Raw genomic sequence first — 21,722 nt, forward strand, 5'->3', positions numbered from 1 at the left:
AAAATACATTTTAACGAAAAATTAGGAAAAATTAAATGTCCTGAAAGAAAATACTAGAATTTCCTGAAACAATATTCAAATTTTTTTTTTCCTAAAAAGTTTCTTAAAAACCTAAAAATATGATCTATTATAACATTTCTCTATAAGTTAAGTTAATTATTATTATTATGTTATAAAAACTATAAAGTCTGCATTTCGCTATATATATATATATATATATATATATATATATATATATATATATATATATATATAAAATAAATAAGTAAATACAAGAAAACACGAAGAAAGTTAAGATAAGCAATAAGTTTCATTTATTGCGCTTAAGCTGCAAGTAAACAGAACTCATTAGATAAGTTCAAAATGAAGAATAAAACAAAGAAAAATTATTGACATATGAAAAAAAAGGGGGGGGAATAATAAGTAAAAAATAACAAACAGCAGATTATATAATATATATAACAATTTAAAAAAAAAAAAAAAAAAAGGAGGAAATTTTATTTAAAAAACCGGAAAAATAAAACCGGGAAAAAAAAGATATAGTCTTTTCTTCAGCCCACACGATTATATCCTCTTATATTATTATATACGATACTTATTATTCCCCCCCCCCTTTTTTTTTCATATGTCTATAATTTTTCTTTGTTGTATATATAATGTATATATATATATATATATATATATATATATATATATATATATATATATATATATATATATATATATACACTGAGTGGCCAAATTATTATGACTATCCCTTTAGTACGGCACGCATTGCGCCTCTATACGGCGCAATGTGCGTCGAACAGTCCGTTCAGAGACGTTCACAGTTGCTCCTTGATTAAGATCACTTGCAATTTGTCACACTGTTGCTATTCTGTTGCGCTGCACAACCCTGGCCAGCCTTCTCTCTGATCGAGCATTCAGTACCCTGTGACGACCACAAGTCTGACGTTGAGAACCGGTTTTTTGCTTGATTGTCCATTCTTTGTACACATTAACAACTGCTGCTCTAGAACACTCCACAAGTGCAGCCGTTTTGCTGATACTCGTTCCGACACATCTCGCACCCACAATCATTCCACGTTGAAATTCAGTTAAATCGCTTTTCTTTCCCATATCTGAGCAAGCAACACAGTATAACTGATGACTCACTTGTCCAGCATTCCCATGTTATTGTTATTTTGCCCTCTAGCGGCAGCGCTGCGACGCAATAACTCGTTTGCATAAAACTCTGAGGTGGTCATAATAATTTGGCCACTCAGTGTGTATATATATATATATATATATATATATATATATATATATATATATATATATATATATATATATATATATATATATATATATATATATATATATATATATATATATATATATATATATATATATATATATATATATATATATATATATTCTGTTGTCCGATGCCAACTTATAATGATAGTTAAAATAAAATTTAACACAATCAACAAAGCATACTTACTTATTCCTTTCACGAGACCAAAAAACTATTTCAACTATATCTAGATTAGCGGTGTATCAATTGCATAATATTAGTAGGGCATATTTACTAACTGAAATTAATCATAATTGGTTCATACTAAAATTAAGTCACTAAAATTATTTAAGCGTCATACGGTTCCCCTAAATAGCAGAACCTTTTCTCCATCCATTGTACTTTTTAATACATAGTTTATTCTTTTTTATTTCAATAAGTATCTATTAATAAAGTTGACTAATTATCACTGGTATCAATAATATTAAAGCGAGTTTTTACGTTTGTCCTAAACATACTAGTTCTCTTCATTTATTGTGACATTCAGAACATAATCTTTTTTTTTTTTTGTTCCACTTATGTTGATTTTAAATTATTTTGTATTATAGAAAAATATTTTAAAAGTATAACTTTGAACAAAATAAACATGCGATTTCGGAAAACTTACTAATTTCGAGACGTAGTCAACCATTGTTCAACCATAGCTTTGTTCATCATTGGGTTTATCTGACATTAAAAAATAACACTTGAAAATATCGTGCAATAAACTCTTTTTATAATTAAATAGAGCTATGAGCTAGCAAACATTACTGATGTTTTATCTTTAAAATATATATATTATAAAAATACATGTATTTAAAATTGTTGAATTATTGTTTAATTTAGAGCAAAGGTATCTGTAAAACCAATGAGTAAATTCTATTTTTCAAACTCTTGAACGATGTAATTCAATTTTTTAGAGAATTTTTAAGATTAGTGGCAGAATTAGTTTCTTTCATCTTCTGTCCAAATTTTAAAATGCACTAACGGTCCTAATTAATACGAAACACAAACTCATAAATTGATAGTTATAGGTGTATATGAATATGGATGCATATAAATATAGATGTAGAGAAAAATAAAATAAAAAACGCACAAAATAAATATGCTTAAATTTTCTTATATTTTAGTATAAATTACTGTCGAAATTATAAAAAAAAAACTTTTTTAACTTCAGTAAGTAGATTTTACTCATTATAATTATGACAATCTATAAAAATAATTTATTGTAACAAAATACTTTTAATTATATCAATCCCGCTACATATGAATGACTGATTTATGATTATACAAGAATAATAATTACTATTATAATTTTTATATTTTCATTCAACTGTATTCTTGAGTAACGTTATTGCAAAGTAATTATGATTGCAAATCCGGTCAATTTGAACACTGTTGATTTGAATTAAGAAGCAAGTCGTGAACTATTATATTGCATGCATCTTAATTTTTTTTTTGGTCAGGACACTTAATAAAATGAAAGATATGTTTCAGCAGCCGTTTCTTATTATAGATTTATTTTAAAAGCTAATAATCTTAAATTTACAAAAATATAACTCGGAACCTTTTATTATTAATTTCTTTATTTAAGAAAAAAATTTAAAGATAACACAATCATAATATTAGATTTCATAAACCATGTTACATTAAATAAAATTAATAAATCGCTGTACTTATACAAAAATTAAAAGGATGAGATAATTTGAATATTCGGCACTTATCAAAAGAGTCTTCATCTTTTATTTAAAATTTCGAAAGAATAGAAAAAAAGGAAAGAAGAACGAAATAAATAAATGAAGTAAAAAAATTAAAGTATAATTTATTACTCCTCTACTTGAAAATCGCCAATAAAGTGCTAAACTTTTATTTTCGGAAAACTTATATTTCGTGTAAATGTTCTAATTTGTCAACAATTCCCCTCCTTTGCCGCATGAGTGATTTTGAATACTCAACTGCGAGAAAACGATGACCCCTCCTCAACCCCTCACTGGAAGATAGCTTTGGACGAGTTCAATCATAGAAACTGCTTTCAGAAAACTCCCGTAATGAAGGAACACAAATTCTAGGACTCGATCGGAATCAGAGGGTTAAAATGTCAAAAAGAATATGAAAAAACATAATATAAAATTTAAAAAAAAAAAAGTCGACCCTTGAAGGGTTTCGAACCTAAGACCTCCGGGACTACATAACACCCTTGCCCACAGCACTACCAACTGCACCACGCTTCACATGCTAAACCCGGAAATATTTAGATTAAAAATACCTCCTCCCCAGTTAGTCAATAAAACTTATTTTGGCCCATTGTTGGTCCACTATTTGGTGTATAAAAAATTCCTTCGGTACAATTGTTCGATAACATAAGCTCTAATTTCAGGCCGAGTTTAAAATTTATAGGTTAATATTGTAGGGAAATACGGGGTGTGATGTGTGCGTGTCACCTGATACGACATTTGCACCTTTTTTCTGCCATTATTCGTTCTTTAACAATGAAAAATAATTCTTTTCATATCTAGAACACTTGATTCACTTAAAAATATTGAAAAAATAGTTAAAAAATAATATAAAATAAATAAATGAATAAATATTATCCAAAATTTATTCGTTTATTAGCTATTATTCGCTATTTCCCGAAGGAAAAATAATTATATCTATATACAGAACAATTGATTCACGTTAAAAAGTCGAAAAGAATATTAAAAAACATAAAATAAATTTTAAAAAAATAAAAGTCGACCCTTGAAGGGTTTCGAACCCAGGACATCCGGGACTACACAACACCCTTGCCCACAGCACTACCAACTGCGCCACGCTTCACAAGCTAGACCCGCAAATATTTTGATTAAAAAACACCTCCTCCCAGTTAGTCAACAAAATTTATTTTGGCCCATTGTGGGCCCACTAACCGGTCTATAAGATATCCTTGTGCTACAATTGTTTGTTACATTAACCTCTAATTTCGTGATGAGTTTGAAATTTATAGGTTAATATTATAGGGAGTTACAGGGTGTGATGTGTGCTTGCCCCCTGATACAACTTTTGTCCCTTTTTTCTGCCATTATTCGCTATTTCCCAAAGGAAAAATAATTATTTATAGATACAGAACACGTAATTCACGTTAAAATGTCGAAAAATACATTAAAAAAATTATATAAAATAATTTGAAAGGCGACCATCACAGGGTTTTGAACCCAGGACCTCCGGGACTACATAAGAACCTTGCTCACAGCACTACCAACTGCGCCACTCTTCACATGCGAGACCCATAAATATTTAGATTAAAAACACCACCTCCCGGTTAGTCAACAGAACTTATTTTTGCCCATTGTGGGTCCGCTATTTGGTCTATAAAAAATTCCTTTGGTACAATTGTTCGTTACCGTAACAATTACCCTGTGCTACAATTGTTTGTTGCATTAACCTCTAATTTCGTAATGAGTTTGGAATTTATAGGTTTATATTATAGGGAGTTACGGGGTGTGATGTGTGTGTGCCCCCTGATGCGACTTTTCTCCCTTTTTTCAGCCATTATTCGCTCTTTAACAAAGAAAAATAATTCTTCTCATATATATAACACTTTATTCACTTTAAAATATTGAAAAAGAAGTTAAAAATATAATATAAAATAAAATAAATAAGTAAAAATTATCCAATCCGTATATTTATCCGTTTATTAGCTATTATTCGCTATTTCCTAAAGAAAAAATAGTTATTTTTATAAGCAGAGCACTTTATTTACGTTAAAATATCGAAAAATACATTAAAAAAAATTATATAAAAAAATTTGAAAGTCGACCATCACAGGGTTTCGTACCCAGGAACTCCTAGACTTCGTATCTAACTTGCCAAAGCGCTACCTACTTCGCCACACTTCACATACCAGCACCGCGAGTATTTAGTTTAAACATTTGTCTTGCTACTTGTGACTGCAACATTCTCCAATCCTCCTCACGCTGTTGCTACTCAGTCTCGTCTCGATTAGACACAACAGCTGCCTGCATGCACTCGACTGTTAATGCTGTTCATGTTCGTGTAGCTCAACAATGATGTTTGATTCATTACTTAAACATAAACTTTAATACAAATAATTTCTAGATTAAAAATACATAAGAAGTTACACGCCGAACGCGGAGCCATGTTTAAGTTCTGCCGCAATGCCAACACAGGAGCAACTACAACTGTGAAATTAATCTACCTCTCACATTCAGCATTAAAAAACCCGGTGACCTTAATTGCAGATCTCCCGGTTTCTCACAAGTACAGCAGCTAGTGGTATCCGTCCATCGAATTCTATCCGTGACAAAATTCTGGTGGGGGAGTATTGAGGCGTAACTGACAGTACGAAAATTTTACATCAATTCAATGGTATATAAGACATGCTATCTTGATTCAATCGCGAGGTACCAGATAGATGAAGGTTGGCATTGTCGATAATCCGTCCCCACATTGGGGCAATAAAATGGGGCACAGGTGGTGTAAAGCAGAAATCTTTACCTATGGTAACACTTTGCATGCTTCTACTATTAGCGTGTAGAGAGTTATGGAGAAGGAAGAACGTTAGCTTCTGTCTTGACTTTCAAAGAGAATAAAAACTTTTAAGAACACTGTATGGACCTGAAAACTAAGTCGAACATAGTTTTAAAATAAGGCGTCGAGAAAATTTTAAAAAATATTTTTGATAATGGATGGGTGGTCTAATGTAAACAATAACAAGCGTCCTTAAACCGGAAGAAATTTAGAAAATTTCCGGTGTATCCCTCCGCTTATGTTATGTCTACGAGGCGATGTGTGAACAAGCCAAATATTCTATGCAGTTTTGTCATTGTAATTTGGGTTCAAATCTAAACATAATTGTACCATTCATAAGAGCTTTCAGAAATGTATTGATTCTCAGAGGTCGTAAGGCCAAAAAAAATTTTTGGAAAGTTAATATCTCACTGTGAATAATTCTTAAGGTTTGCCATGTTTTGTATTTTATCCCTTATTTGGCTACATTTGAATAAAATATCTTTAAAAATATCTTTTTAAGTTAGACTAATTAGAAAATATTCTAATGATTATAATATTAATATGATAATGCTGAAGTTTAAAGGCTGAAAGAAAGAACTCGGTATATGTGAAATACTGCAAAAGATATGATGCAATAATATGATGGCGCGTTTTTTCAATCTGCGGCGTAAAAATATATCGGAAGCAATAACCCGGAAGTCTTGAAAGAGCAATTTTACCACTAGCGCCACCACCCTTAGCTTTACACGATCACCCATCCATTAATTTACGAAAAATATATCCGATTGAAACGCTCGAATACGCCATGTGGAGAGAAGACCGATTCCTTTTTTGACCCTCCCCCCTTCTCTCTCCTCCTGTTCTCAGTTGTATAGGAATGTACTGCGATATTTTCCCCTTTTTAAATAATTTTCGTATTTAATTGTCAAAAACGTTTTTTAAAATCCCCACACCACTTTCTTTTAAAAGTAAGTTCAATGTAGTTTCCATTTCCGCGTAGTTTCCTAACTTAAAAGCTTTTAATCAGTTTGAAAATCAAGACAGGAACTAACATTTTTCTGTCATCTATGGCTCCACACGCTAATGATGAAAGCCTTAATGTTGCCATAGGTAAAGAGGTTTGCTGTGCGCCATCTGCAATCCTTATCCATCGCCAATTAGAGGAAAGGAAACAGTTGCAGTTTATTTACATCGCACTAGAGCTGCACAATGGGCTATTGGCGACGGTTTGGGAAACACCCCTAAAAATGATCCGAAGACATGCCATCACAATTTTGATCCTCTGCAGAGGGGATGACACCCCCGCTTCGGTAGCCCAACGACCTGCATGCGAAGCCGAGCACTTTACGGTAGCACAGTTCAACGAGGACCAATACCGCACACCCTCGGTCCCTGCGCAGACTGATCCAAGTGGTCACCCACTCTCACACTGACCGCAGCCAGTGATGCTTGACTTCAGTGATCTGCTGGGAGACGTCTCTTAGCGATCAGTCCACTGCGGGACTCTCACTGTGAGTGATTTTTCTGCATGTGGAAAAAATGTCCCAAATCTAAATCTGATTGGCTAAATTTTGTGCGCGTAAATACTTTTCACTAGACCTCTAACTTACACTTATGAGAAATTTAAGGCAGTGGGAATAGTCCTTAAGATATTTACGAACGTTTTCGCGTTCGAGTTTTTTGGTGCTAACTCTCGACCTCTCTCTTTCTAAAACACACACTTTACCTGGTATGATTGTAATTTTTGAACAAAATATATTATTTTCCATTGAGTGATAAATAGTAATAGTCTTATTTTAAATACTTTGAAAAATATGAGTAATCAAGAAGCATCACAGGAAATTAACGCTGTAGCTGATTCTGATGGAACTGTTGGGAATCAAGTATGTCAGCTGATTGTTATGAAATTATTATGCAATATTGGTAGTACTTTAAATTAATGCATATACAATAAAACCTGTGTATAACGATACCACAGGGACCTCCATAAAATATCGTTATAGCCGAGTTATCGTTAAACAAAATTTGAACTGTCAATCAATTAGAAATTACAGTTGCACAAAAGCACATGTTTAAAACTATGAAATATTTTAACTTCTTATATGAGTTTCAAACAATAATGTGTGAAATGGCTATGCTTAAAATAGTCTAGCATTCCTTAAAAATGTTTCATAACATATCAGAACTCATTAAAGAAAATAATAAGTTAATTATGCTTGCCTACTTTTTGGAGCAATTAACATTTGCATAATCATAGATTTCTGTCCCCCTAATGAGTTCAAATAAACATAAAATACATTTGATAACGTTGAAACAAAGTCTTGCAGTATGTTAACTAATGTTATGGCACTCTTGAGTGAAATTTGAGTTAACAGTAATCTGTCTCTTCCTTATCTTTTCATCACTAGAATAATTTCTGTTAATACCTCATCCCTTGAACTGCTAAAAACCAACACATCATTGTTTGAATTTGAAAATTTATGCATGTTCAAGGGAAAAGACTGATTGATCTTTGGAAAGCACTAACAATTGGAGTTAAACCAACTGCAGACTCTCTTTCGGTAGTGATTTTGGTCTACTTATTATGTTTTCTTCAAAGAAAAAAAGCTTTTGTCTAATAATTTTAGATAGTGGATTGTGCCAGCAAATCCTTACCATCAGAAACTCAATCACATGTATTTTTTACATCAACTGCATAAGGAATTAGAACTTAATTGTCCAGATTATAAACAGCATTCTGGACTAATCGTTTTCGATAGTAGGCTATCCTCTGAAATACTTTGTCAGGAGTCTGTCCTCGGCAAATTTACTATTGTTTAGCAGTACCTACATGAATTCCATCATAGAAAAAACACTATTTTCACAAAATACTTTATGTAAAGCAAGTTCTAAGATTCTTATTTCTCCCTCTTAAAATTTTGTTTTTGCAGAACCTAGTCAAAAATGTTCTCATAATGGGAATAACTTTTAGTGGTAGTATTGTTAAATGCATGTTTTTATTAAATTCTAGTTGAAATTTAACATGGGCAAAGGTTTCTATGGATTTTTAAATTTGCATAAAATTTTACAATAGTAAAATTATTTTTTGATATCAGAGGAAAAACATATAGAAACTTGTAAATGATTTTATTTTGTAGTAACAATTTTTGAAAATATTTTTGTATTAGCACCATATTTTTGTGTTAAAAATAGTTAATTTTATAATATTTTAAAATAATTTTACTATTGTAAAATTTTATTCTATAATATCGCAATCTAAGTTAAAATTTTCACAAAATAGGTACCTCTCAAAGAAACCTAGATAGACCCCTGATTATGCCCAAATCTAATGGCTATAGAATCAGTTAAGGGGGAAATAAAACAATTGAATTTTTTTTTTCAAACTGGAGGATCGCTGTGAGGTGTGCAGTTGTCAACTATGAGAATTTTTTTTTTCTCTTAATTTTCCTTTCTTTATCCGCATCAAAAAGCCAATTATTAATGATTTCTCAGTCATGCTTTTGTGTTTGCCTTGTAATGAACCATTAAATTTTTAATTTTTTTTAAACATCTATGTTTAGTGTATTTTCAACTTATCGGATCTATTACTGTTTGCACAAAGCAAGTCGGTCAAATAGGAATGTAAGGAATAGTGATTTGGCTGAATACTAAATATTTGGTTGAATAGTCACATTTTTTGCTTTAAAAAATCATTAATGAATAATGTTAATGGTTTTTCATGTATAAAACTAAGTATAAATAGTTTTATGTATAAGTTAAGTTTAGTTATTATTGAAAAATAACAAAAACTTAAGGAAAAGATAAAACTGCAAAACCTTTCTGCTTTTTTTATCTGGTGTTTTTAAAAACTGCTTAATTTTTCCTTTTTGAAAATGAGATTTTTTTTCCTTTACTTTGTTGATTTTAGCCACATATTATGCAAAAGCATGATTTTCACTTTGTTCTATTCAGCATTTTCACAATTCATTCTAACACAATGCATTTCAGCCTACCGTCGGTCCATAGCATATGAAAGCTCCAATCATTTTACGTGTTTGATGAGAAACTTGTGGGTCCTCGTGTACATATACTGAGATGGGTTCATTGAGATTTTTGAACTCTCATATGCCACTCTGATGCATATTCTCAATTTTAGGCTTCATTTTCCACCCTCTGAAATCGAACCGAAAAATCTATCTTTTTATGGTACCTAACATAATCAAGAAAAGAGTTCTTTGTCAGAAACTAGTATAGTGCTTAAAAAGTACTTAAAAGATGCTTATTTTTTGCTGAAAGATTAAGCTATGCGCCCTGGATTGGTGTCTTTTTTTGAGTGACCTATTTTCTTTTCACTATTATCTAACACCTTTTCCTTTTTACTATTATCTAACGCCTTTAAGGTATAGTTTTAACTTTAAATATTTTATATCTATCTTTTATAATTTGGAAATCAATGTAATTGAAAAAGAGCATTTTTATATAAGAAGACTCAATGGTGAATTGCAGGCAGTAAGATGCACATATTGCAGTCTTTCATAGTATATTGCATTCATAAGTAGAAATTCCATTATTTGTATTTCATATCAACATATTATGTGTTTCTTTTTTGTATCTGTCACACAGTGAACTGATCTTAAAGATCCTAGTAGAACACCAAAGTCAAGCATCACTGGCTGCAGTTAATAAGTGGGTGGGTGACCACTTATATCAGGCTATGTAGGGTGCGTGGTATCGGTCCTCGTTAAACTGTTCTTTAGTAAAGTACTTGACCCTGTAGCAGAATCGCGGCGACATTGTCGCAGAGCATTACAGAGTTCTTGCAGAAGCATTTTACTTTTCTTTTCTACAGAAATTTACACATAATATTTGAATCATGCATTTAGACCTAATCACTTTTTGACGTGCTCCATTTACGCAAATAGTATTGTAAATCCATGCAATGTTTCGATTGCATTTTCAGCTATTATTGATTTAATTTTCTCATATATTTTAAATGTCTCTATATATTTCAAACAATATCGAAAATTCGAATTGTGTATTTGAGTATTTACTTTTTAAATAATTCTATTGACTTTTGCCAGTTATTGCTATTGATTTCTCCATAGTTTTTAAATGCGATATTTTTATACGATATTATTCATTACAACAGCCTTATCTCAAAATGAAACACGCATTTGAGGAGTCCAATTCACTCGGTTTCATCGTCAATTTTTTCCCCAGTTATTACCACTACAGATTTCATTATTTCTAATTTTTTTTAGTGTGATGATTAAATTTACAAAGTGCAAAGAAGGAAATAATTTGTGCGTTTCCCCCAACAAAATCCAAGAATATCACTTGTAATATGAGAATAAAAAATTATTAAATGTTCAATTAAAAAAATATATATTATAGTTTTCTTTAGTAAACACAACGATTTTGTTACTTTAAATTAATTACATATGTGTTTGTTAATTATTAAAAGTATCTTGCAGGAAGATAGTAGTGCTGGAATTTTGTTGCAGATAGGTCAAAAAATTCTGCCACAGGAGTTCTTGACTTATCTACCAAAGCAGGGGAGCTATCCCCTCTAAAGACCATAACAGGAACGAAAATAATTTGTGTAACATTTTACTGTTTTTAGGGGAGTGAAAGTGGTCAGCAACAGGTGCCACCCCCAGCTGCTCCTCAGCACTCCATCTGGTCTATCATTAAGGGTATTGCATTAAGAGCTCTCATTGTTTACTTCATTACCAGTTTTTTCAGACGTCCCCAGGCGAATACTAGCACTTCTTCACAGTCATCTAGCATGCCTACAAAAACATCTCAGAATCTTTTTCCCAATGGAACTCATATAGTACGTATTATAATTATGCTGCTTATTTTTTAGGCCAAACAGAAACTTTGTAAAATGTGGTAATATTTTCATTGAAATATGTTTAAATTGCATTCATTAAGCCACAAAAGAAAGTTTCATGCATGAAAAATAATATTTTCCTACCTGCCACTTCTCCTTTTTTTTTTTTTTTTTTTAAATTTTTTTTTAAAATCAAAACTCTTGTACATACTTGCCAACTTTTACGGATTATCCGTAAAATGTACGGATTTACGTCTAATTTTGCAGGCCTATGGATTAACCTGAAATTTATACGGATCCCCCGTTTTTAGCGTTGCACGATTAGCGCATCGGCAAAATTCCGCGATTATCAGCTGCTACGGAGCTAGAGTAAAACCATTTGTAAAGTGCTGAGTTATTGTTTACCTCTTTTTTAGTTGAGCATAATGTTCCGCTAAATGCCGCCAGTCATGTGGGTCCGCTTTTTCGAAAGATGTTTCCGAAAAGTGAAATTGCGAAACGTTACGGATGTGCTAAAACCAAAACTGCATCCCTTGTCCATGAAATGGCTATGGATCGAACTTCAGAAATTATTAAATATTTGCAAGAACAAGCATTTACTGCAGCATGTGATGGTAGTCACGAAGCTGATTATAAGTTGAACCCAGTTGTGGTGAGTTATTTTAACGTGGATCTTAAACGCATTGAAAGTACTTTATTGGCAATCCCAAATTTGTAAGGAAACTCCGCAGGTGAAAATATAAGCTCCCTTCTTTTAAATGTGTTTGCTAAATATAACATTCCTTTTAGAAATTGTATAGCATTCAGTGCAGATAATGCTTCTGTTATGCAGGGAAAGAAAAATGGTGTGATTTCATTTTTAGAGAAGGAAAATGAGCACATAATATCAATTTGATGCTGCTGCCATTTAATACATCTTGCCTCTGAAAAAGCTGCTGCAACTTTTCCCGTTAGGATAGATGAAGTTTTGGTAGATATTTTTTACCACTTAAAAAGGAGCGTTAATTGTAAGGACTCTCTTAAGATATGTATGGTAAAGAAGTATGGTTAAGAAGCACAAAAAGTGCTTAAACATGTGTCAACTCGCTGGTTATCGTTAGGGAGAAGTCTTACACGCTTGGTTAATCAGTGGGATCCACTTATGAGCTATTTTAGAGCTGAAGTTTCTACTTCCAGTGTGTCTGTATCATCTACTTTGTCATTTTTCAAAATACCAAAAGTAGTTGATACAGAAAGCAACACAGTAGATAAATTGAAGGATAAGCCTAAAGTGGAAACTAAGACTTGTGCTATAATAAAACAGCCTATGACACATAAACAGGACCCAACTAATGATAAAAAAAAAAGGAAAAGTTCACAACAAGAAAGTGTGAATATGGTTAAAAGACATAAAGCTAAAAAAGATTCTTCAACTTTATCCAAAGAAGAGAAAATTTTTATGTATTTGTCTTCAGATTTAAATAAGTGCTTTAGTTTATTTCTTTTAAATGTTATCCCTACATTTGAAAAGGTTAATGTGATTTTGCAGTCATCTTCCCCACAAATTCATCGATTAGGAGCTCTTCTTTTGGATCTGTTAAAAGAACTTTTTTCCAAGTTTATTAAACCTTCTGAGGTTAAAGGAAAAGAGTTAACATGCGTCAATTTTCATTCTTCTTTCAACCATAAAGATTAGCAAGATTTAGTTATAGGCAACGCAGCAATGGACTTAATTTCAAATTCTTCGGAAGAAGAAAAATCATTGTTTTATTCAGCTGTTATCAAATATTTCATAACTGCCTGTGAATATATTATTAAGAAATTCCCTTTAAATGATCAAGTACTCAAACATGCTGAAGTTGCTGACTTAAATAAAATTGAAAACTCCAGTTTTGAAAGCGTGAGATATTTTGTAAATTTGTTTCCCTTCCTTTTAAAAACAAAAAGTAATGAAACCAAGCTTACAGCAATGGATGAACTGCAGAAACAGTTTTGCCAACTTCAGTTGGAAGATTTGAGTGAAATAACTGTTTCAGATAGATCAATTGATGTGCAGTGGTCAATGATAAGTCAAATGAAAGGTGCTGATGGCATTTTTAAGTATGAAAAATTTGGAAACATTGTATTGTCAATTCTTCTCATACCACATTCAAATTCAGAATGTGAGAGAATTTTTAGTTTGGTTAGAAAGAACCGTACTGAATCGCGAACAATTATGTCTAATAAAACTTTAGAAAGCCTGCTTATATTAAAAACCAAATTTTCTAAAATCTGTCACGAACAAGTGTTTGAAAAAGATTTTTTAATTAGAGCAAAGAAGGCTACTTCAGCTTCTTTAAATTCAGCATCCTCTTTTGCTGTTGATTTAGAGGAAAACCCTTAAAGAACTATTTTATTTTGCATATAACATTTTTTTAAAAAGTAGCATCATTGTAATAGAATTTGAAATAATTGTAATAGAATTTGAAATAATTGTAATAGAATTTGAGATGATAAATGATTGGTTGATTAGATATTTCGTTACATTTTCTAACAAGTGCAATTAAAAAATTTACTGAAAATTTGGTTCTCACTTCATCAACATTCAATCATGTGATAGATTCTATAATTAATATATTTATTATTCATTTGTGGTGTATTGTTACTTATTAAATAATTCGAATGGTCTTAAATTTTTCGTCAAAAAAGTTTTACTGATGGCAGTTTTTTTAAGTTGGCAAGTATGCTTGTATTTTACGACTGTTTCCTGTTTCTTCTTTTTTTTTTAATAAAAAAAATTGGCAATAAAATTTCTGTTGATGACAAAAGTACTCTTTTTCCTCAAAAGATGGTGCTATTGCCAATACTGCTGCAGTATGTTGAGTATTTATAGTTTAAGCAATTATTAATTATGGTTTAAAAAAATCTTTAGATTAAGATTTATATACAAATCATTAAATGTAAGTGCTTATATTTTCAATTTTGACTTACATAATTATGCATGATGTATCAAAACTTCACTCGTAGCCTAAAAAATGTTGCTAGTAAAATCTCCGTCATCTTATTTCTCCAATGTTGGTAGGTATGATAAATTGGAAATGTGATTTCTGTTTTGAAATTTACCTCTAAATTTTAAAATTATCTCTTGTTTTGTTTAGGATCTGTATATATATATTGATGAGAATGAGAAGCTCGCGTATAAAGAAGAATCTCTTGTGTGGTTCAAGCCAGATATTATTTATGGTGATTGGTATGGAGGCCCAAATGGTGATGGTTCTTACGCTATAGAAACAGAAATTAATGCCTCTAAGGTGAGTCATTAAATCACATTTCTGAATATCCATAATCTAATCTTCTTTTCCTTAACTGCAGAGAGCCTAGGAATTTTGTTATTTGCAACTAATCTACAATAATTGCACCATGACATGGTGCATAGCATTTTAATTAGTGCTTAAAGGATCTTATTTTTGTTCTTCAAAAGCCCTTAAAGGTGCTTTTTTTCATTGGGTGATTTTAAAAAGTGCTTAATTTTTCATTTTCAAAAAGGAGATTTTTTCTTTACCGTGTCTATTTTCACCTTATATTATTTAAAACCGTGCTTTTCTCATTTTTATATTCAACAATTTCACAATCCATTTCCACGTACCGTCGGTCGGTAGCATGTGAAAGCGTTGATTGTTTTGCATGTTTGATTAAATAATTGTTAGTCCGTATGTGTTTCTACTGAGCTGTGTTAATTGAGATTCTTTCTCTCTCATGTGCGACTGCTGCATTTAGCAAGATATTCTCATTTTCAGGCTTCATTTTCCACCCTCTGATATCGAACCGAAAATTTTCTTGATCATTTTATAATAGCTAATATAATTTACAAAAAATATTCTTAGTCAAAAACTGGTTATTTTATCACGATTATGTAAAGTCTTTGGAGATTATTTTGCATTTTGTTAATGTATATATTGCTTAAAAATAGTTTTTGAGTACTTAAAAAGTATGCAAGTAGTAAAGTAAAAAGTATGTGACAGTACATAGTATAGCCCATAGCTTAAAAAGTACGTGACAGCCCATAGAATGCCAAGGCCTACTGTGCCCATCTCACTTTTTTTCACCTTGTGCTCTGGGGTGCAGTAGCTGATGTACCGATAAGATGGTCAGCAGAACGCGTAACCCCCAATGTTTAGTTCCCAAGCATGCTTGGTACTCATTTATCGACCCACTGAAAGGCTGAGTCAACTGTGCCCGTCTCGATGTTCGAACCCAGGATCTGTGGCACAGGAGCGCGAAGCGCTACCACTCAGCCATCGGGCATCTAAAAGGTGCTTATTTCTTGTTAAAAGATTGGCTATGCATCCTGCTCGAGTACCCCTGTATGAATCGTATTCTGCTAAGTTCTCCCACCGATATGTTGATAATGTGATTGTCTGGTGGTGGTCACAAGAATAATATCTCGCTCCATTTGTTTCCATGGTATCGTGCCTGTTTATTTGTATCCGTTGCTGTTTCCCCTCTCACCACTTCACACGATCAGTTTGAATCTTTGCTGAGTAAAGATGAGTATAACTTAAAATTTTTACCCTAAATTCTTGAAATTTCAAAAATAAAAATGGAAATTTATTTCTTAGTGAGGTCAAATAGCAGTGAGCAAGAAAGCTTTTGCAGGACACACTATAATTTTCTTAAGAAATCATATTTGTATTACTTATATAACAATTCAATAATCAGGGGTCTGTCCAGACCGAATTTACTACCGTTTAGCGGTACCTTCACAAATTCAACTGAATCAAAAACGGCAGTTTCACAAAATACTTTTTCTTAAAATTTTATCTTTGTATCCCTTAAGAAACGATAAATCCATATTTTTACTATATTTCTGCGTTGATTTTTTAATATAATTTTTAATTCTTCACAAATTATGTCTGAATTTTCGCAAAATAGGTACCTCTCAGAAAAACCTAGACAGACCCCTGATAGTTTTGTTATCTTCTGTGAAATATCTTTTCAAATACATACGAATTTCCTTCGCAAATAGTCAAATAAGCGTCACCCCAATATGGGTGCCATGGCCCGATCAGAATCTTTGTTGTCACCCAAATATGGGTAGCACGGCAGTCAACGTGTTAAACTAGTCCGAAAAATAAATAAAACCGATTTAATTGAAAGAGGGTATGCAAAGCAAAGAAATCTCATCTTTTCCTCTTCCAACAAGCTATTCTAAAATTTGAAATTTTGACTAAATTGAACTAAACTAAAATTGAAATTTTGTGAGCAATAATTTTTAATCCATTCAATTTGTAAGTTGGAACCTCTGAAATAGTTTAAGCAATTTTCATATAGCTGTTAATTATTTTAGTAAACTTTTGGTATTCTAGCTATTTTTCTGATTAATATTAAAATATTAACCTCTGAGGTTTGTTTTAATTGATGCAGAAATGTTTTGCCTAAGAATGTTTATAGAAAAGCAAAAGAGCATAAACTTAAATGTGAAATGAGGCCAGTAAAAAAAATTTTAGTGGTGCAAATCTAGGATGGTAACAAGGCAATAATAATTTAACCAAATCTAAAATCGTTTATTCTAAGTAATCAATTTAATTCTATCATGTTTTAATTAAGTACATAATTTCAGTGTTGTATAATCAGGGGTTATCCTGGCCAAATTTATTACCGTTTAGCAGTACCTTCACAAATTCAAGTTTTGGAAAAACGGGAGTTTCACAAAATACTTTTTCTTAAAATTTTATTTTTGTGTCCCGTAATAACCAATAAATCTATATTTGTGTTGATTCTTTAATGTAATTTTAATTTTCACGAGTTATGTCTAAATTTTCACGAAATAGGTACCTCTCAGAAAAACCTAGACAGACCCCTGATAATTTTTAATTCTGTACCTTTATCTGTTCGTTATTTTATTATTTAATTCATGCATATTTTTTTTAATATTATATACCTGTATAGAATTAAGTTGTGTATGACCTTGAAATTATCCAAATTTAAAGTTCTTAAGCGCTAACTGTATATATTTCTGTTTTACTGTACTAACAGATAACTTATGTGAAAAGTTGGCATAACTGAAATAGTTAAAACAAATTTTGTAGAACTCTTAACTATTTTTAATTAACTCTTAACTTTTTATTACTTTTAATTAACTTTTAGTATTCAAGTCCCACAGTGGACTGATGGTAAGGACACGGTTCTCAGTAGAACACATAAGTCACGCATCACTGGCTGCGTCCAGTAAGCGGGTGGGGTGACAGCTTTTATTAGTCTGTGTAGGGACCGAGGGTGAGCGGTATCTGTCCTCGCTAAACTGTTCTGCTGGAAAGTGCTCGACTTTGCTCCAGTTGTCAGGCTACCAAAGCAGAGGAGCCACCCCCTCTGCAGAGGATCACATTTGCTATGGCATGTCTTCGGAACATCCTCAGGCCTGTTTCTCAGATATGCGCAAATAGCCCATTGTGCAGCTCTTGAGCGATAGAAATAAAGTACCTACCTAACTTTTAGTATTCAAGCTATTTTTAAAGAATACTAATTCCTGAATTTTGTTTTAAATTGATGCTTAATTGTTTCATTTAGAAATAAATGTACTTGAAAACATTCGATATAAAATTTTATATTTAAAAAAAAAAACTCTTATTTTGTAAAGATTTAATTGTTTTGTTTGGTTTGCAGTTTTCATTTATTAATGAGATAACACAGAGTTGCCACTCCAGGAAAACCTGTAAAGTACAGGGAATTTAAAAACCACCTAAAGTAACAAGGAAAATGCAGGGAATTTTAATTATTTCTTTACAAATTGGGAAAATACAGAGAATTATGTTTCGTATTTTCATCTTTAAAATGGTGACCACTCAAAGCATTGTCTGTGGGATATTCAAGGATGATATTTCAGCTATGCCAAATTATTTTATTTACTATAGCATTATTTATGTATATTCAGATGTTCCTTTTTTTTTCTCTAAGTTTTTCAAGCAATTAAAACTAATAAATATAGTTGTCCCAATATAGCTCACACAAGGCAGTAATTGTTGTGGTTCCTCTTAATATTGTGTGTATAATATGTACAGGGAAAACACAGGGATTTTTTCCCCCTCCAGATTTGAGTGGCATCCCTGTTGTAACATGAGATCATATCTATATGTATTTAAGTGTGAGTGAGCTGCATTTATTTTTAAAATACTTATTCTTTTTCACTTGAAAAAGTAGTAAGAATTTAAAATATCGATTTCATTCTTCATTTTTTGTTCTGAGTTTAAATCTGTTAAAAAGCTCACTAATTCCACTAACACACTGTAACATGTCAAATATGCCAAAGAGAGGTTGCTATAAATTAAATATTGCATGGCCTGTTATTAATTAGTAATGGCCTGCTATAAATTAGTAATTGGATGACATGTTAGTTATGCTATAAATAAGTTATTGCTGTGACGCATCGTCTGTGATACAGAGTTCTTTAGCATAGAAAATTTTTTACACCAGCAGATATATGTATGTAAAATTGTAAGTAAACTTTAAGTATCTAATCAAAGAATGAAACTAATTTACAAATTCAGAAAAAGACAATGTAAGTAAGTAACATTTAAAATAATAAATCAAAATGGAAAAGCACCTACAGCAGCTAAAACCAAATTTGTTTTATTTTTATTTAGTAAGTTAGAAAAACAATAGCAGAAAAAGACAAAAAATTTTAAGATATGTGTGTTAGCTGGACAGCACTTCATCAGGGGTCGCACTGTCTGCTAACACACAGGAGCCTTTCTGTTGTCAGTGGTGAAACCAAAAACTGACAGTGCCCGGAGGTTCCATAATGGAAAAACAAATAAGAAAAATTGGTGCCGACACACATATCTTAAAATTTTTTTTATCTTTTTCTGACTTACTAAATTAAACTTTAAGTATACATAACAAAAATATTTTTCTCTATTCATTGTATTATTCGCTGAAAGGAAAAATTAAAGTAAACTTGATTAGCATCATCATTGCTGCTTTTCCTTGAAGCAGGCGCTTACTCAGTCTTAAGTTCTTGATTGTTTAAAAACAAAAAAAAAACTCTTCTTGTTTTGTCTATCAATAGATAGAATAATAATGAATGAAAATTAATAAAAGGATAAAGATTTGTATCTTAAGTAGGTATTCGTATTTGATTATAAAAAAAAAGGACCGAAAAATATGGAAGTTTGAAGGTCTGTAGTTTTCAAAATCATTTTAATGTATTATTACATTCACATTAAATTTGTCTCTTTTTTTTTTAAGAATATGCAAAGAAATTGTAGTATTTGGTTACACACTTGCATTGTAAAAACAGGCCGATCTCCAAATCCCAGGAATAAAAAGAAGCATTCGTGGGGTGACGGTGTCTGCAAAAGTAAAAGTAAGTTAAATGTTTTTATCCTATGCAATTTTATTAGGTTCCAATTTTTATTCCCGATTTCTTATGAAGTTTAAACTAATAAAATATGTCATGTGTATATGCAGTCAAACTTCTATCTAATAAACTTCCATTTTGCGATTTTTTTTCGAGGAACCGAGAACATTTTGGAAACTTTTTCGTAAGATAACTTTCAACTAGCGAAGTGAATTTTCTATTTAACTAACTTTTCTCTGATATCCACTTTCCCTATTTCCCAAAATATTTCAAACTTGTTTAAGCATTTCATGGGGGAAATGACCTTGAATTGAAATTTTCCTACTTTTAGAAAAAGTAGTAAAATTCTTTTCCCTTTTTGTTTGCATCTCAAAGAGGAATCGATTTGAAAAATCAATTTACGAGAAAGCATTCAATAATAGCATTCAATTCACGAGAAATTTCTGAAGCTTGGTACTATGATGTTACAGGTCATATTATTTGTAACAGTTTTACTAAAGCTGGATTTTTAGTCAGCGCGGTGAATTTTGAAAGTGCGGAGGTCGAGAATCATATTCCAGTGGAAGAACTTAAAATGTGGGTACAGCTAAGAGAGAATCAAAAAATTAATGATGATGTACTGATTAATGATTTTCTTTTTATTGATTCAGACGCAGAAACATTAACTGAATCTGATATTTTGGACAGTGTGAAAAATAAGAACAATACAGCAATAAATTGTGAGGAAGACAAAGAATTTATGACAGAATTTATGACAAAGACAGAAATTATGAAGAAATCACCACACTTTCATATGATGAAATATTAAAATCATTTGAAACCATTTGATAGTAGATAATAATTTACAAGATGAAAGTGTTTAATTATGTCTAGTGTTTATGAATTTAAAACCTGTTTTGTGTTTTAGTATTTCAAATGATGATTTTCTATTTAACAAATTACCCGTGTAACGAACTTATCAGGATTTAGTGACTTCGTTAAATAGAAGTCCGACTGTATATCTATCTTTAATATTAAAATAAGAATGAAATACACACATAGCCAATCACAGAAGACTTGCGATTAGTAGCTCACATAACAGCCAATCAGAATTACGAATGCATGCGGATGATAGAGCAATAATCTAAATATATATATATTATTCAGATTATGTGGCACTATAAGTTATTATTTATTTTGTTAGGTTGTTTCGAGTAATAATTTAAAAGTACGATTAAAAAAATTTTTTTGCACTAAATATTTACTTAGATTCAATTTATTAGCTTGTCTCGAGTAATGTTAAATAATTATTCGTTAGGAATTTTTAAAAAAAAATTATTTTGTATTTTTATAAAAACAGAAACTTAAGCTATGTAATAATTATTTAGATTTATTTTTGATCCTTTCTAAAGTGACTGTAGAAATTTTAAGCATAAGTGGATCCAATGATGCCTCATACTGTCATACCGATTATTGGTGGCTAGATTTTTTGAGGAATAGCACATATACGATGAACTCTCGCTACTACAATATCCGATACAACAATAACTCCCTCTATTACAATAATGTTTTATAGTCACTACGAACTTGCATATTAATTAATGTTATCAACCTCTCAATATTGTGATATTCTTTGAAGCAATATTCCCTGTAAAATGATTTTTTTTCTCCTAATTTCAACCTTTTTTTCTCCATTTATTATAGGTTTTCAAATAATTTAAAAAAATCTTATTTTATCATATTTTGCCAATTTTTTCCTGGTCTTTTCTGACAAGAGAAGTCTCACT

The 21,722-nt window shown here is 31.2% G+C and overlaps 1 protein-coding gene across 1 annotated transcript in view; it reads left to right on the forward strand.

Moving 5' to 3' along the window:
- The first annotated feature begins 7,473 nt into the window (after nt 1-7,473).
- Nucleotides 7,474-21,722, forward strand: part of LOC107441959 (putative lipid scramblase CLPTM1) — a 58,747-nt gene continuing 44,498 nt past the window's right edge. Inside the window, exons 1-4 of the mRNA XM_087166500.1 lie at nt 7,474-7,710; nt 11,430-11,642; nt 14,759-14,911; nt 19,845-19,962. Coding sequence (XP_087022626.1) covers nt 7,642-7,710; nt 11,430-11,642; nt 14,759-14,911; nt 19,845-19,962 — 553 coding nt within the window. The 5' untranslated portion in view covers nt 7,474-7,641. The remainder of the gene's footprint in view (nt 7,711-11,429; nt 11,643-14,758; nt 14,912-19,844; nt 19,963-21,722) is intronic.

Source organism: Parasteatoda tepidariorum, chromosome 6, assembly GCF_982258835.1.
Source record: "Parasteatoda tepidariorum strain Cologne lab strain chromosome 6, Ptep-v5.0, whole genome shotgun sequence".
In the NCBI taxonomy this organism is placed as follows: domain Eukaryota; kingdom Metazoa; phylum Arthropoda; class Arachnida; order Araneae; family Theridiidae; genus Parasteatoda; species Parasteatoda tepidariorum.